General features: G+C 40.9%; 1 protein-coding gene across 2 annotated transcripts in view; it reads left to right on the top strand.

Moving 5' to 3' along the window:
• The window catches only part of IL7R (interleukin 7 receptor), a 776271-nt gene that overhangs the window by 391346 nt on the left and 365991 nt on the right, over positions 1–18934 (top strand). The window contains exon 8 of one of the 2 annotated variants that reach the window (XM_044069970.1): positions 8707–11369. The exons of the other annotated variant lie outside the window; for it this stretch is intronic. Coding sequence (XP_043925905.1) covers positions 8707–9249 — 543 coding nt within the window. The 3' untranslated portion in view covers positions 9250–11369. Of the gene's footprint in view, positions 1–8706; positions 11370–18934 lie in introns of those variants that run through there. 2 annotated transcript variants of the gene reach the window in all.

The raw sequence follows: 18934 nt of genomic DNA, 5'->3' as shown, positions 1-18934 counted from the left end.
AATCATGTTGGTTTTCCCTGAGATGTGCATTGCTATCAGAAAGTACTGGGTGGATGTAGCCCACTCCCATACTCTTAGGACCTCTCAAAAAAGGGGATAGGACCTGGCTCCTCCTTGTTTGTTCAAGTACCAGACCACCGACATGTTGTCCGTCTGAATCGTAATTGTCCCCAGATTGAGAGAGTCCTGAAAGTACTGCAATGCCAAGAGTACCACTCTCATCTCCAGGACATTTATATGCAGATGTGTCTCTTGTTCTGTCCATGTGCCTTAGACTCTTCTTGCCTAAAAATGCCCCCCCACACCCGATCAGGGAAGCGTCCCATGGTCACTGTGGCCAATGGTGAGGGTAGGATAAAAGGATGACCTATCATTACTTGAAGAGAAGTCAACCACCACCGAAGATCCTTTTTGCATGTGTTTGTTAGAATAATGAGATGAGATATTGAGAGCTCTTGATAAGACCATTGCGTGAACAGCAGCCATTGTAGAATCCATATGTGCATGCGACCTAACGGAATCGCTATTATTGCAGCTGCCATCATCCCCAACAACTTTAGCACTTCTGATGCTGGAACCTTGTCTCTGGATATGATATTCTGAATTTGCTGACAAAGTACTAATATCCTTTCTGATGGAAGTTTTAAAGTGGTGGTGGTGGTGTCCAATTCTGCTCAGATAAAAACGATATGTTGCGATGGCGACAAGGCAGATTTTTCTGATTTTTTGGTAATGCCCAGTTGATTGCAAAGAGTAAGAGTGGTATCCCTGGCTTGTAATAGCTGGTGCCTGGTGGTGGCAGTGAGGAGCCAATGGTCTAAGTATGGAAATACCTGGAATCCCAAATGCCTCAGGTGAGCCATGACTACTGCCATACATTTGGTGAACACTCTGGGGGCTGTAGTGAGACCAAAAGGCAGGGCTCAAAACTGGCAATAATTGGCTCCCAGCCGGAAGCGCATATGATCCCTGGATGGTCTGGCCATTTTTATGTGGTAGTACACATCCTGGAGATCTACTGAGCACATCCAATTGGCTTTCCCCTAAGAAGGGAAGTATCGACTGAAGCGTGACCATCTGGAACTTCTCCTTCTTGACAGATCTGTTGAGTCTGCTGAGGTCCAAAATAGGTCTCCAGTCCCCTGTCTTTTTTGGAACTAAAAACAATCTTGAGTAAGTTCTGGATCCTGTCTGGTCTGCTGGGACTGGTTCATAGGTTCATAGGTTCATAGGTTCATACTAGGCTATCTGCCCAAGGGCATTCATAAGCCCAGCCCATAGTTATGTGGCTTTCGCCACCCCTTTAGTTTGAATAAAAACTATGCCTATCATTTTTCTGTGCCTCTGTCAAGCAGTGACACTGAAGTAATCCCTGGGGTATATCTGCGATCTCCCATCCATTGGTCAAGATTCCTCTTGAACAAGGCCAGCGAGGTGCTCTGCCTCACATGTACCGGGATTTTGTTCCACAGCATAGGGAGTCTCTGGGTGATGAATCTGTCCCTCCAGCACGTTCTATTTATAACCGTGTCAAGGTTTAAGTCTCCGCCCTTGTGGTTCTGAGGGATCTAGATTTTTGAGGTGAAGCATATTCATCAAATCTGGGTTTGACATGGCCTTATATGTCAGGCACAGGTCACCTCTGAGCAAGCAGTATGAGACTGAATAGAGCTGGAGTTCTTTCAGTCGGGCAGCATAAGACATATTTTTGAGACCCTTTATCCTTTTGGTGAGGAACTTTTGGGGCCTTTCAAGCTGCAGCAGGTGTCTGGTCAGATACATTCTGAACGGGCATTGTACTCAATCATAGGTCTAATGAGTGATGAGTACAGGGGACGATGACCTCCCTTGATCTAGATGTGATTCCCTTCATGATCAGGTGGGCGATATAGAAGGTTTTCCTAACTACTTTAGCAACATGAGTGTCAAGCGAAGGCTACTGTCAACTTGGGTCCCCAGATCCCTGATGACTTTTCTGTGCTCAGTGGATTGCCACCTATATGGTAGCTAGGGATAACCTTGTTTTTCCCGAAGGGTATGACTATGCATTTTTTGGCGTTTAACTTCAGGCCATGGCTCTGGCACCAGTTATCTGTTTCTGTGAGGCCCTTCTGGAGGATATCTGTGTCAGATGTGTTTTCGACTATGGCGCCCAGTTTGCAGTCATCTGCAAACTTTGTCAGCCATAACCCTCCTGTGTTTGCTTGTACTTCAGAAAAGTAGATGCCGAACAAGAGTGGACCCAGGACTGAGCCCTGTGGGACACCACTTGTGACAGGCTTTGAGTCTGACATGGCTCCAGCAACTCTGACCCTGTGGGTTCTGTCACTTAGCCAGTTTGCAACCCATCTTGTGATGTATGGGTTTACATTCAAGCTGATGAGTTTTTCGATAATACCTGAGTGGGGTATTGTGTCAAAGGCCTTTGCCAGGTCGAGGTAGGCTGTATGGACTGCCTTTCCCTCATCAATGGCCTTGGTGACTGTCTCGAAAAAGTCAACCAAGTTTAAGAGGCAGGATCTGCCTTTGACAAAGCCAAACTGGGTTGGATCCAAAGTCTGCAAGTTCCCTATGTCTTTATTTATGAGTTCCATTATGATCCTCTCCATGGCTTTGCAGATAAGGCTTGTCAAGCTAATGGGGCGGTAATTTCCAGGGTCTGTGGAGGCACCGCCCTTATGAAGTGGGACCACAGTCACCGTGCACCACTCCTTGGGTACGTATCCTGAGGTGAGGCTAAGATTAAACAGCTGTCCTAACTGTGGGTTTAATTCCTCGTTGAGTTCATGAAGCACACAGCCGGGGACACCATCCGGTCCCATGGATGCTGTGTTTTTTGCCTTAGTGAGGGCAGTTCTCACCTGGGCATTGGAGATGTTTGGGGGGCTACAATCCTCTGGAATAGATATCTCTCCTTTTGGGGGAGAAGTTTGCACTGAACCTGTCAGCCAGTATGTTAGCAATGTGTGTAGGTTCAGTAATTTTCACATCATTTTGAACTAATTCTGAGCATATCTGGGAGTTTCCTCCTAGGTTTCTAACATAGCTAAAGAAGGCCTTATGATTGTCTTTAGAGTCCTTGGCGATTTTTCTCTCAAAATTTGCCTTGGATGATTTTATGAGAGCTCTTAGTTTTTACTTATAATGATCAAAGGTGTCTTACCTTTCAAGGATTTTGCTCTATCTTGTAGTAGCTTCCTCCTTTTGTTGTAGAGCTTGTTTATGGCTGGGGTCCACCAGACTGGATGCTTGCCTTTGGTACAGAGAGTCTTAGTTTTGTTTGGGATTGCCTGATCCATGCAGTCCTGTAGGTGCTGGTAGAAGGCATTTGTAAGTGATTCAGCGGTTTGAGTAATGTTTACCACTGGCTCAGGGGCCTTAAAGGAGACCACACTAGTTTTTAGAAGTGTGAAATCGTCTTTTGAGAAGTTTTTCACTGTGGTCTTTTTTGTTTCAGGTGGGGCGGGATGAGGACCTCCAGCGAGATTAGTTTATGATCTGATCTCACCAGTGAGGGGTATACTTCCGGTGTTGAACATTTTGATCCCATGTTCGTGATGATGAGATCAAGTATGTTTTCTCCTCTTGTGGGGATGGTGACTAGTTGTTCCATGGCATTTGAGTTTATGAACTCCAGGAATCTTTGGGTTAGAGTGTTCGGGCTTGAGTAGTGTTCCCAGTCTATATTAGGGTAGTTGAAGTCACCTAGTATGATGGTGTTTGGAGATACCTTTATCCCACCAATGTTTTCAGGAAGGCCATGTGAGGTTCCTGAGTTTGAGAGGGTGGCCTGTAACATGCTACAAATTGCAGAGCAGTCTTGCCTATGGTTAATTGCACCTGGATGGTCTCCGATGCATCGTGCGTTGCCACCAACCTTGAGGTGTGGGTGTCCTTTATGAATATGGACACCCCGCTCCTTTCTTGGTGTTGTCCGGATTTTGGGGCCGGAACGCATGATATGAGGTGAAACCTGGTAGTGCTGGGGTGCTCTCAGGAGCCTTGAACCAGGTTTCTGTCACAGCACAGACATCGATGTTCTCCATATTGAGAAGGGCCTCAGTGCGTGCATCTTGAGATTGAGACTTCTGGCATTGAGCAGCATTACCCTTAGTTTTTTTCCTTTTTGGTGTTCTATGGTGGTAGGTTTAGAATTTGAGCCTTGCCTAAAAAAGGCACTATGGAGGTGGCAAGAGCCTTTGCCAAAATCCGGAAGCCCAGGGTGACAGGTGCAAGCCGTCCCTTGCAAAGCAGCGTGGCTTGTCCAGCATGTCATCCCAGGCAGACAGACATTGGATCCCCTTTGAATGACACCAGAATTTAAGCCAATTATTAAAGCTGATCATCTTATCACTGTATTGTGGCATCATTCTAGGTGAAGGTAGGATACTGCTCAAGGTCAGGGTCATACCTGCCTGGGCTACATAATCAGAGAGCTCCTCGATGTCCCTTTTCATGTAGTCCAAGGAGGTACGTCTCAGGTTGTTGACACCAGCGTGGACAATGACTGAGTCGTACTTGTACCTGCTGTTGAGAGACCTGAGTGCTTGCGTTATGTGGCGGATTCTAGCGCCCGACAGGCAGCTTACTGTGACCTTCTCCTTACTCAGTCTGGTGAGCGGGACGTCAGTGTGTCTGACTATGGAATCACCAATGACAAGTGTGTCTGGCATTTTGTTTGGCCTTAAGGGTTGTGACTGTTTGACACTCTGACTGTGTGGTCTATGTGTTGCATGTGTTGGGTCATGAGGTGGTAGTTGTTTGGGTGTCTGCTTTGGTGGCCTCTGCTGTTTTGGTAAATTTTTGATCAGAGCCTCCGAGTATGTCTTTGTGTGAGTATGTGTATGATTTGAAGTTGTGATGGTACCATGTGTGACTGGGTATGTATTGTGTGTGGTTACCTTCTCCTCCTGTCTGGTCTTGCCAGTCCTATGTTGAGAGAGCTCAGCCTCCAGTTTGGCCGTATAGTTGCATCTCTCGCATGTATTTGTGTTTTGTGGGAGAAAGAGAGGATTGTCTGTGTACATGAGGCAATTGTAACATTGCCTCAATATTCCCAGGCTCACCAGTTGAGCTGGAGAGGACACTAGCAACTGATCCCTCGACATACTAGAAGTAGTAGATAAAGAGACTTTCAAAGGACTCCGGGGGAAGTGGGTTTTAGGCTGGTGGGGTACTATCTATAATAAGAGTGCTTTAACAAGGTGCAAGTACTGTAGGAGTAAGTGCTAGGCTTTACAGATAGAGAATAGTCTACTTGGGAATCAAGTAGAGATGAACTTTTCAGTTATAGGATATGCTGGTTAGATCAGCAGTACAGCTCGAGGAAGGTAGTTCTAAGGGAAAATTTGAAGAGTGGAATTTAGATGGCCCGAATAGTTTAACCTTGTTTAACCGCAGCTGCTCTTGTGTGCAACAGTGGCAACTCCGTGCTAAATCGCGCTAACGCGCGTTTAGCGTGTTTTATAGCAGGGGGCTGAAGGGAGCTAGGAATTGGCCCAAAACAACCAATGGACTACTAGTTTCTGGCTGAAACTTCACCAAATCGGACAAAAAGGCCGCTCAGTGCTTCCCACTCCCACTTGGGCCTCTACTGTTCCTTGTTCCCTGTAACTAGGTGAGACGTCCGGGATTTTTGTTGTCAATGGGGGGTCAAAGGGAATAGAATATCCTCTGGAAACTATACTTTGTACCCAGTTGTCATTTATTTTTAGCCAGGCATCTGGATAAAAAGATAAGTGACCCCCGACTGCCCCCAGAGTAGGACAGTCGGGCCTCCTTTCAGGAGTGCTGGTAGGGCTTCCCAAAGAACTGGTCTCTGTCGCCCTGGTTTTGCGGACCCCCTCTGCCACGAGGGTGGCATCTTCCATTATTTCCCCCTCCTCTACCCCTGGAGAGGGGTTCATCACGTGTCCAGAAAGGCTCCTTGGGCTTTTTGGAACCACATCTTTCCTCCATTTTGACCCTTGGGGTAGGGTCTAGTAGGGGTGTAAAAATGGACTCCGATGGCAGAGTATTTCCTTCCTGCTCTCACTTGGTCAAAGTTTCCTTAACTTTGGGCCCAAAAAGAGATGAGCCATCAAAAGGGGTGTTGACAAAGGATGACTTAAAGGGCTCCACAAAGGAACATAAGCACATCCAGGAGTGTCTCCTGAGAGCAATTCCTGTACCCGCTGCCCTACTCATTCCATCAGCTGCATATCAGATGCATGGATGAGTTCACTATGGAATTAAGGGTAGCAAGCTGGGAGGCAACCTTGTCTGAAGCTCCTTCAGCTACCGTACCCTGAAGAGTATCTCCAAGCTCTTTTAGGAGGTCTCTTTGCAGTCTTGTGAAATGTGTAAGATAGTTCAGTGAACGCATGGCAAAAGTTGCTGAACTATACATGTGCTTCCTGTACCTATCCATTATCCTAGAGTCTCTGTTAGGAGGATGCATAGAGGAAGAAGTTTCTGACCTCTCCTTTTTGGTGGGTGCCGCCACCACCATGGCATCAACAGGCACTCCCTTAGTGAGAAAAGACTTATCCTGAGGGGCAGAAATAAATGTATTGGGCCTCCTAGGGACAGGCTCCATGGTGTCCAGAGACTCCCATGTCCTTTGTGAGACCAGCTCCATAAGCTCATCGAAGGGCGGAGACATCCAAGAGGTAGAAGGTTGAGACCTGAAAGCTTTCAGGAGGACTGACTCATCTTCAGTAGGGTTGGTGAGCTTCCAGCCACCCCTCTGCTTAAGGATTTCCAATATATCTGCAAATGAGATATATTCACAGGGGGACCATGGGGACCCTTCTGATTCATCTAAGTTGGTGTCAGATATGAGAGAATCCTGCGGGGAGTCTAGATGTTTCATCTTGCAAATTCTCTTCCTGGGAACATCATCAGTGGGAACTTCTGGTGAGGTCTCGGAAGAGCAGGGGCCACCCAGAGAAGCTTCCTGAAGCTCAGGGTCTCTATGCTTCAAAGGGATCTGTGAGGCAGAAGTGGACACAGGCGCTTTTGGGGAAGAGATAGTTGGTCTTGAAGTTGTGGATGTCCTGGGGGACATTACTCTCATCATGGCCTCAAAAGCACCTCTGCTCCAATGAGAAGAAACTGCTGGGTCCGAAGAAACAGCTGATCCCCTCAGCACCAGAACAGTGGGCTCCAATCCAGAGGAAGGAGGCAAACTCATCTGAGCCAAGGCCCCGAGAGGCAAAGTCGGAAACAACAGGTCAGTCCGACTATCCTCCCCAGACCTGACCCACGAGTGTTGGCTCCTAGACTCCTCAGTGGGCGCCAAGGAAGTCTGAGTAAATGGAACTGATGGCATCAGCTCCGAAGGCTCCACAATCATAAGGTCCAACTCCTCCAGCTCTGACAGACTGGTATGGCTCAGAGGAGGAAAAGAAGAAGATGGAGGAACAGTTTTTGGTTCCAAAACCACTTGGGTCGGAATCGAAAAAAATTTTGCAAATGACGGTGCCTGTAACAACTTCTGCACCACACGATCCACATCCAAATCGGATATGCTAATCGAGGACTGAGATAAATGGATGGAGGGTGGTGCTGACTGGAGGATTGGTGATTTCAATACTGCAGAGACCGGTTCCAGGACTGGGGATCAGCTCCAAAAAGACAAGATGCTCAGCTCTGAAGGCTGTGGAGCCAACGTCAAAGGTTTTTTTTGATTTTGTTGAGTCCGATGATGAAGCCTTAGAGGACTTGGAAGATTTGGGAGAATGACTAGTTTTATCATGGTCACCCAAAGCTTCTTGAAAGGAAGATTTTAGTAGTTCTCTATCGATTCATTTTCTTTTCCTTTCATGTAGTACACGGCTTGAAAAGGAATGGCAGATGGAGCAACTCTCTTGCAAGTGCAAGGCACCCAGACAATAAACATAAAAATTACATGACTATCAGTCACTGACATCTTTTGTCCACACTTCGAACATTTTTTAAACCCAGACTTGGGATGTTTCTCTTTATCTTAGTCAGCCATGAAAACTATCCAACTGCACACAAGCAAACTTGTATTATCAATAAAAAATACAAGTTTTTAACAATTTGAAACTACACTATAGTATATAAAACAGTAAGTAGCCCTTAAAAAAACAAATGGGCTCTATATGGTTAAATATGAGCTAACTATAAATGTATAAACACACACACACACAAGTTCTAAAGCCTATAAATGCTTGCTAAAACACAGTACTAAGCTAGTAAAATATTCTAATATCTATATAAAGGCACACCAAAGAAAGGGAAGGGAGATACTAAAGGCCTATTAAAAATGACAGCCAAAAGGAGTATAAGAGACTATCACAATTAAGCTAACAATACCTAACAAGCTATTAAAGTTGTAATTATAAAGATATAAAGATAGAAAATAGGAACTTTTTTCATAAAAATATGTTATACTGGCTCGAGCTGTGAGGAAACCTCTGATCTGTTGCAGCGGCAAACTAGATCTGAGGTAACTCAATGTGCATCATGGGATAGGAACTTGGCCTCAAGCTGTCTGAAGACCTTGAGCTTTGTAGTAGGTCGACTCGGAGCTGAGGATCGGCTCCAAACTCATCTGTAAGAATGAACGGCAAGATAGAATAACTTCACATCATTCTATACTATTTGTTCCCATTAAGATTTTTAACAAATAGATTTTTCTTACTGCTTAGACACCATTATCATATTCTTTCATTAATTCTAATAATTATTTTCTTTTAGGAGGCATGTATAAATTTCACTGATGAATGCTTCATAGATACTACTATTGACAGAGTAGAAAAGATAGGAACGGAAGAAGTTATGACTCGTCTTCTTAATCCTTCAGCTACAGAGGACACTGGCCTGGAGGTCAGTCATGACAAGGAAAAAGCAAAGGAGTATTGTCATCAGATGAACTGTGATGCTACATTCAAGACTGTTTCAGTAACACTAGATACCCAGGAGACACTTCATACATCTGACAATTTCGCCAAGAGCAAGGAAAACGTTAGTCATGAGGTGAACAGCAAACTATCCCATGGAATAAAAAGAAATAGTGCAGGTGATAGCAAGCCAAGTGGCAGTCCCCAGATGACGTTCCCTTCAGAAGACAACTCTGCTATATGTTCTCAGCAATTATCTGGAAATCAAAGTCAAACTGAAGAAGATGTTCCAGCTGACAACCTATCAGCCCTTCCAGAAGTTTCTATAAACAATGTTACACACACCACTGTCCATGATGAAGCTTATGTTACTATGTCAAGTTTTTACAAAACCCAGTAAAGCTGCAAAAATTCATTTTCAGAAATTACCTCTGTGCTTAAGAGTCATAATATACTCATTTTAGAATACTGGAAGTTCAGCTGTCAATGTGATTTATCTGAATTTGCTGACAGGACTAACAGAATGTACTTCTCAGAATCATTTTTATCAGACAGCCAGAACATTAGAGGGTTGATGTCACTATTCTACTCCAGTAAGAGAAACATTTTACAGAAGATAACATAGCTGCATAAAATAAACATTATTCTGTTTGAAAACAAAGCTGCATGAAAATAAACATTATCCTGTTGGAAAACAAAGCTGCATACAAATAAACATTATCCTGATGGAAAACATAGCTGCATAAAAATAAACATTATCCTGTTGGAAAACTTCATACTAAATCAGCTGCTAAACTCGGTCATTTTCAATACTTGGGTGAACTCAGGATTATAAAATGAAATGGAAATGATGTTATGTATTATTCTGTCTTAATGAAAATAATGTAATTGTGGAATGTGTAGCAAAGCAAAAATTGTGATGTATAAGTCATATTAGATTGTGAATATTATTTTTGACTAGTTTCATCTATTAATCAAAAAGATTTAATGGACACCATTGTCCTTTTCCTAGGTTACCTGGTGAGCTTTTAGAAACCATGCCTCTCAAAGTGTTTTCTATGATATTTTTTTAACATTTTTAATTGCAGAAAAATGGAAAGTCTGTGTAATGTTTAATTTGAATGAGTGCAACTCAGGTGTGCAATAACTCTTAATGTTCTAGAGGGGCTTGATTACTTAAAATGTAACATAATGATGTGGAAACAGAACTCGCAGCTTTCTAAGCTTCTGGAAACAAATGTGAGTGTGGCATGCTGTGTCATTAGCATTGCCCTGTGATATTTCATACTGTATTTACCTAATAATGTTTCTATTTGTTTACCAGGGAGGGTTCTGGTCCCAAGACCCCTTTCTTGCACAACATGGGCCAGAAGGCCAGTGAAGTACAATGCAAATAAAAACATTACAGTAAATTAGAATAGGTTGAAATACAAACAGCAATTACAAACTATCTAAGATAGTGACACTTTTTACATTAGCTGCAAAAGTTGAATACAAACTGTAGTCAATATAATTGTGGTAGAAGTATAAAAGGATATAATTCATGAGCATTGCAAAAGTAAGGTTTGGTCTATAGGGTGGTAGTCTTAAGGTGTTAGTTAAAGTGACTAGGAGTAAAAAAATAAGAAAAGCAGGAAACAGAACAGTTTTACCTGAAATACTAAAATACAAATGTAAGGCTGAGGAAAAAAAAAAGAGTAATATGTATTATTTCAAAGCATCAGGAACTAGCAGGCAATAACAGATATGCTGTACAGTGGAAAAGCTGTAGCTGCCACATAAATAAAGGGTCCAGTTTTATATTAAGAGCATGAAAGTGCTATTTAATGAGTTTTACAGAATAACTATTCAGGCAATAGCAGTGCTTCATTGCTATATTAAAAGGACATTGTCACTATGTCTACAGCAAAGAAAGAGTTATCCTACAGGCTATTATTAGGTTAAATGCTGCTGTTTCTATGCATGCTTTTGTGTGGGTGTGGGTGTCTGTGTGTGTGTCCATGTTACACATACACATATATTAACACACACACAAAACCAGAAAGGAAAATACATGATGGCATTCTGAATTTGGTAATTTGATTAGAATGACCTGCAAGTTATAATTACCTGAGTAATCCATCATTTGGTCTCTAGGATGGTTGTGTTAAGGTGTTAGTGAAAGTGGCTAGGGGGTCAGAGGGAGTTAAAGCTGGATCTGAATATTCACAGCACGTTTATTGTATTATTGTTGTCTCTATAATTTTTGATGTAGACTTGCTCTGTGTAATTTTCTGTGAAGAAGGGGTATAACTTTTACACGATTTTCAATGAAAAATGTGACCTAAACTTGATGTAATGTGTGGATGTGTCATAGCTGCTAACTACACATTTTGTAGAAAGAAAAAAAAACTAACTTGTTTTACAACAATGCAGAACTCTATGATTGGTCAAAGGTTTAACTAAAATCGCACAATAGTGTATGAAAAACAGTGATATCAATTTCAAAAATCATTAAAAAGAAGTAATTATTCATTGCTACTGAATGAGATGTTGCCAATGTTTTCTGACATCACTTTGTAAATCCTTCATTTCACTATTCTTTGTAATATAGTATATTTCTCTGTCTCTCTCTTTCTCTATCTGTAGATAGATAGGTTCATAGGTTCAAATGTGTATACTAGGCTAACAACCACTGGGGCATTTATAAGCCTAGCCATGCAACCCAAATGTGTCCCATGAGTTATTGTGCCTTAAAGCTTGTTTTAAGGAGTGTGTGTTAGTTAGAGCATGATTTAACAGTTGCCTCTGTCCATCAGACACATAGGTGTCAGACCAGGGGTGAATTTCCAATTTCCCATCCACTGGTTAAGGAAGAGCTCTGGTTCACATGGGTGGGAAGCCTATTCCAGAGATTATAGATTCTCTGAATTACATGCCTGTCTCTCCATGTCCTATTTAAGTTACAAGCAAAGTTTAAATCCTTAGCTCTAGTAGTTCTGGTGCTGTTCTTTTTGTGGATATGCCAAAGGCCCATCAGAGCAGGATCCAAGAATGCCTTATATGCCAGGCATAAATCGCCTGTCAGCAATCTGTAGGAGACAAAGTTCAGAGATAGGACTTTGAGGAGATATGCAAAGGAATGTATTTACACCCGGTATTCTTTTTGTGTGGAACCTCTGTGGAAGTTCCTCTTGATGCATGTGCCTGGTCAGTTACATACCAAAGGGGGCATTATACTCAATGATGGGTTTAATGCTGGCTGAGTACAGTGGCACAAAGACTTCCCTGGATCTAGATGCCATGCATTTACTTATTAGTTGAGTGACACAGAATGGTTTTCTTACAACCTTAGATACATGTTGGTCGAATGCCAAGTTACTATCTTATGAGTCCCCAAATCCGTGATTACTGTGTCTACCTTTAGAGGTGTTTTATTAATAAGGTAGTTTCCTCTGGTTGGCTGACTTCCTAAGAGGTACTATTATGTATTTCTTCCCATTCAGTTTTCAGCTGTGGTTTTGGCAGCAGTCATTTTTCTGTGTTAGACCTTTCTTTAAGATGTTAGTAAATTTGGGGGAGGGGACTCCTAAGATTGCTCCTAGCTTGCAATTATTTGAAACTCAGTAGCCCTTAACATTGGCCTTGTCTTCCAAAAATATATACCAAAAAGGAGGGGACTCACCACAGAGATCTGTAAGACTCCACTGTTGATGGGACTGTTTGTGGAAATGGTCTCTCCAGTCTTAATTTCCTTGGTTCTGTCTGTGAGCCAGCTGGATTTTATGCCTAATTCAATGAATTTGTTTACAATGCCTGAGTAGCATATTGTATCAAATGTATTAGCTAGGTCAAGGTAGGCAGTATGCACTGTTTTGCCTTCATCCATTGCCTTAGTGACCTTCTCAAACAAGTCAACTAGTTTCATTAGGGATGGCCTGCACTTGATGGGGTCTATATTATATCATCGAAATCTACAAAGATCGAATGTTATAATATCGAACCTTAAACACCGAAATCCGCAAACATCAAACAGTAAGAATAGTGATTTTTTTTCCCCAGGGAAAGAAATCGCTATTCCGAGAAACATACACACAACACAAACACACAAAAAACAGCAATCCACACATATACACTTAAAATCCTACACCTAAACCTAAACTAAACTTTACATACACTACTAGCTATCCACTTACCTTAACCCAACCCTAACCCTAAGATCCGTCACTATCTCACACTCACCCGCGCCCTAACCCTAACTCACCTAACCCACCCCTAACCCTAACCCACACACAACCGCACACTTACCTGACCCACACTCTAACCCTAACTCACCTAACCCGCCCCTAACCCTAACCTACACACAATCGCACACTTACCGGACCCGCTCCTAACCCTAACGTCCACACAACCGCACACTTACCTGACCCGCTCCCTAACCCTAACTCACCTAACCTGCCCCCTAACCCTAACCTACACACAATCGCACACTTACCTAAACCCGACCCGTAATGTTCCAACATATCGAGCACTGAAAACAGCGAAGCCACAGCAATGGCCCACCAAATTCTTTCCCTGGGAAATAATTCGGTGTCCTGCACCTTTGCTGTTTTCAGCATTCGACAAAACTGGTTCGATATTATACCATTCGAACTTTATAAAATTCGATGTTATAATATAGACCCCACTTGATGAAACCTATCTTGGTTAAGTCCAGTGTCTGTTAGGTTTCCTAGTCATTGTTAATCATTTTCATCTTAATTCTTTCCATGTGCTTGCATACAAGACTTGTCAGACTAATAAGTCTATTGTTCCCATGATCCATTGATGGTCCACCCTTGTGCAGAGGGATGACCGTTGCAGTCTTCCATTTGTATGGCATAAAGCCTGTGTGAGGGTTATGGTTGAATAGTGAAATCAGTGGGACTGATTGGTCATTTTTCAGGCTATTTAAAAGGTATCCTGAGATACAATTGGGGCCCATCTGACTTAGAGAGCACATTTAAGACCTGCTTCGGCACACTGTCGTGTGCTACCTTTGAGGTTTCGGACATAGCTAAAGAAGGCTGTATGGTTGTCCTTAGCCTGGAATGTTATCATTACCTCAAAATTTGTTTTGTTGGACTTAATCTTTTTAACCGTCTATTCAGTTTTATAGGAGAGTGTTTATCTTTTTTTTTTTTTTTTGGTGTTATACTTTTGTATTATTATAACTATGACATTTTTTCTTTTGTTGTAATGACCTGTTTAATTTTGGATTCCCCTAGGATGGTTTATCTTTTGAGTTAGTTTTGGGCTTACATCTTGTAGACACAGCAGCCTCTCTGCAGTTGTTGACATGGTTGCACAGAGCTTCAGTGAATGTTCCTTCATAGGCTGTTGTGTTATCTGAGTTTGGAGGGGCTTGAAAGTTTGACAGGTTATCACTTAATAAAAGTTAGTTTACCTTGGAGTAGTTTCTAACTGTTGCAGGTTTTGCTGGGGTTACAGAAATGATTCTTATTTTGAAGGAGAGTGCTTTGTAGTCTGTCCTTACCAGGGAGAACATGACACTGGGGGGCAGCATTCTCCCATATTTGCAAGTACTAGGTCCAATATGTTTGTACCCCTAGTAGGCATATGCACTAACTAGTCCAGGGTGTTTGCGTTTACAATATCTAGGAATCTGCTCCTGCAATTTGTAGAATTCACAGTTTACAAAGGGATAATTAAAGTCCCCATGAATCTGGTATTTGGTTGAATGTTGGGCATCTGCAACAGCTCTAAGTATAAGCTACTGATACCTGTGGGGAAATGACCTGTGTGCATGCTTAACTTGGAAATGAAACAATACTTCACAAACTGAATGAACATAAAAAAGCAACCGATGTAAGAACACCACAAACTCTATTTATTAAGCGCTTTTCATCCAGCACAGTGGCTGGACTTCATCAAATAAAAGAATCAACTTCATAGACACTCTTAAAGGTTTCAACAATCCAGTCATGTGACCAATGTCTCAATTAAACCTCTTAACAATGTTCAATTAACACATCACTTAATACAAGTTCTACCATAGTTAAAAATACAGAGTTAAAGGCCCTGACTAAAGAACAATATAATACATTCTCTCCCTAAATAGAAAACCTTCATCCTTCACTGCTCAAACTCTGTATTTTTAACTATGGTAGAACTTGTATTAAGTGATGTGTTAATTGAACATTGTTAAGAGGTTTAATTGAGACATTGGTCACATGACTGGATTGTTGAAACATTTAAGAGTGTCTATGAAGTTGATTCTTTTATCTGATGAAGTCCAGTCACTGTGCTGGATGAAAAGCACTTAATAAATAGAGTTTGTGGTGATCTTACATCGTTGTTTTTTTATGTTCATGCATGCTTAACTTGGTGGATCCTGGACCCAGATAGGCAATGGATTGTTACTTTCTCTTGTTCAGCCTGGTGAGTGGGATATCAGTATGTCATTCAATGGAGTCCCCTATGACTAGAGTCCTGGACAGTGTACTGGCTTGCCTTATGGGCCTGATACCTGTAAGTTTCACTAGATGTGCAGTTTTAGGTGTTGTCTATGCTGAGTGTTTTTGGGTTTGCTGAGGATTCATTTTGCAGGTGGAATGTCTGGGAGGTTTTTGGGGCCTGGGTTTTGTCAACAGGCCTTTTGTTCATTACAGATTACAGACAAACACTTTATCAATGTACCAACATGAGACCACTGTTATATGTGGGGGGATTGTGCTTTTTCCCCTATATTTTGCAATCACAGAGTTAGTATATATGCATACTGTAGGATTATGTCTTGGAGTATGTGCAGCTTGCGATCAATATTATGAGACTGAGGAGTTTCATATATGTATATATATATATATATATATATATATATATATATATATATTTATAAATGAGTGCCTGGCACTTGATCAAACGGACAATGTGCTGACACCCAGTAGATCGATGATATAATGTCAAAGTCACAAATATCACTACTGCATGCCTGGGGCTTACCTGTCGTGGACTAAACAAATAGCAATTGTTTTTGCAGGGGGTGGCATGACCCCCTGCACCCCCATAACCCTGGTTAATTATATATACTAACTCTGAGATCACACAATCCCCAGGGAAAGGAAATATTCCCCTACCCAGCAATTGTTGATCTTGCACATCTGTCAACCACCTATCTGCATCGACCGAATGGTGTCTATGTCCTGGGTGTCAGCATTCTGTTGTTTCAAAAGGATATCCGACACCGGTATATATATATATATATATATATATATATATATATATATATATATATATATATAATATCTACATCTATATTTATATACAGATATATACACACACACACACACACACACACACACACACACACACACACTCACATACACACATATATATATATATATATATATATATATATATATATATATATATATATATATATCTGTCTATATATATATATATATATATATATATATATATATATATATATATATATTCAGGATACAGGAATTTCGCTGATGGACTCAACCACTTGTGCGGCAGGTTACTGATAGGAAACCAACATATACACACATATACAAGGCTATAGATAAATAGATAGACAGACAGACAGATATGTGTGTTTGTATAGAAGTGTGTATGTTTGTGTGTGTTGCCTGCATTGTTTCCCTCGTAATATCTATATATCTCGAAGCCTTGTCGCTTTTCTTGTTATTATATAGGCTACCTGAAAGTCGATCCCTACCTTTTATATACACCAACAGACCCCACTCTATTAGACCTATTACACATTTTCAAGTCCAATGGCATCATACACACCCACTCAAGGGATTTCAGTCTCTTTTGTAAAATATGTAGAACATTTTGAAGGGATAAGCATGAATCACAGAAAATATCACTTCTTTAGAACCATCTGATTTCCCACATAAAGCAAACTATTTTTCTTACTACATTAAGTGTAACTTGATAAATGAATGGTCAGTCACAAATTCACCCCTGGCTTAGCACCCCTCTCAATTATGGATAGGAGAAATGTAAATATTACAGTATACTCTTGCTTGTCCTGTCTCAGGCTTATTCCTAAGCAGAATACAAGGACTAAAAATTTACATAGGATGTAAGGCTAGGCTTCTTAACATCCTTATAGATCAGTAGCCTAGTAAGTACCTATGAACTGATATATATATATATATATATATATATATATATATATATATATATATATATATATATATATATATATATATATATATATATATATATTGAAATATTGCATATATTGCACATTATTGAATTTTATTACCAAAACTGGATGATGCATTTCTATAAAAATGCTGTATTAATAAGAAAGAAATTCCTATTCCTGAGACGGAAATAATTATGCAGCATGAATTTGGTGGTAGTCATATTAAGGAGTCTCAAGCATCAACAGAAGTTTTATTTCAGAGTCTTGACTGTGGGTGGCACAGTGTTGCAGTCGTTAACTACTATCACACCGAGGAAGTGGGAAACACAGTCAAAGTGGTAGTGTTCAAAGGATATAATCAAAACCACAACTCCACAAGCTCGAACTTGAACCACATAAAATAACAGCTTACAGGCCAATAAACGCTCCAAAAAGATTTATTATCGTGAAATAAATTCCAAAATCAGGCGTTGACCTAGGTTTCGTCCGTCTCCACAGACTTCATCAGATTCTGATGAAGTCTGTGGAGATGGACGAAACCTAGGTCAACACCTGATTTTGGAATTTATTTCACGATAATAAATCTTTTTGGAGCGTTTATTGGCCTGTAAGCTGTTATTTTATGTGGTTCGAGTTCGAGCTTGTGGAGTTGCGGTTTTGATTATATCCTTTGAACATCTTGGGTGTATTCTTGGTACATACTACCACTTTGACTGTGTTTCCCACTTCCTCGGTGTGATAGTAGTGGATTTATACTCGTGGTTACCTGGTTGCAGTCGTTAACACTGACGCATCACAGCAAGAGGTTCTCCGGTTCAATTCTCGGCTGGGGCGACTTCTATGTGGAGTCTGTATTTCCTCCCTGTGTTCAAGTGGGTTTCCTCCCACATTCCAAAGACATGCATCTGGAGCATTTCTCCCAAGGCCTCTGTTGAAAATGGGCTCTGTCCCAGTCAGACTTTTCCGGTAAACAAATATTAAACAAATACAATTATTGTGCAAAAGAACAAACAATAGAAAATATTGTGACAGAGAGTTAATTATTTTTCTTTTATTTTTTCCCTCAATTTTCTGCTTGCATCTTGTGAAGTAATCATTTTTATAATTCATAGGGTGCACCATTATTTTATTTCCATTTTTTTTTAATAGCAATAAGCACATAACTTTAGGGTTACCTTGTTCATTTGTTCAAAGGTTCATCCAAAGATTCATATCTTAGATTGATAATTATTCTAAGTGAAAGCTTATGATAGCACTAGATTGTTTTATTGTTATTATTTATGTTTAATATATTCCGTGAGCTGGCCTTCAGTCTTCAGTTACTGGAGTTTAGGCGCAGCATTTTGTACTTTATCTTATAAAATATGCAGATGTCAATTTTTTTAAAATATATGCGAAAAAGAGCATTATAAGAATTCTTAAATTCATTCTGAATAGTTCACAACGTTCAACCCAGTATCATCTAGGAAGGGATAGCTATACATTTAAGTTGATTCAGGTTGCTGGATCAAAGGTGGCAAAATGTAGCACTGTATTCAATAAATGCCATCTATATCAGAATATCGAATGCTAAAAATAGCGAACACTCTTTTATCAAACTTAAAAACACGAAACCTTAAAATGTTATAGGAACAGATCAGCAAATTTTTTACCAGGGAATAAATTTGCTGATCCAAAAAAAAAAAAAAATGTACAGGCAAAATAAAGTGGGAGGCTCACACACCCCTTCAATGTGGGGGGGCTATGCCTCCCACCCCGCCAACTTAAATATACCAACTCTGAAATCGCACAACAGTGAAGAAAACAGCAAAGTCTGGCCCATCAATTTTTTTCCCTTGGAAAAATATCTATATTCCGTGCCTCTGACATTTTCAGGTTTTGCATTTTGAAGTTCGATATAAGAGCATTCGCTAATTTAAGC

Source organism: Protopterus annectens, chromosome 1.part0, assembly GCF_019279795.1.
Source record: "Protopterus annectens isolate FY-2018-M chromosome 1.part0, PAN1.0, whole genome shotgun sequence".
In the NCBI taxonomy this organism is placed as follows: Eukaryota; Metazoa; Chordata; order Ceratodontiformes; family Protopteridae; genus Protopterus; species Protopterus annectens.
This window is presented reverse-complemented; position numbering and strand designations above follow the sequence as displayed.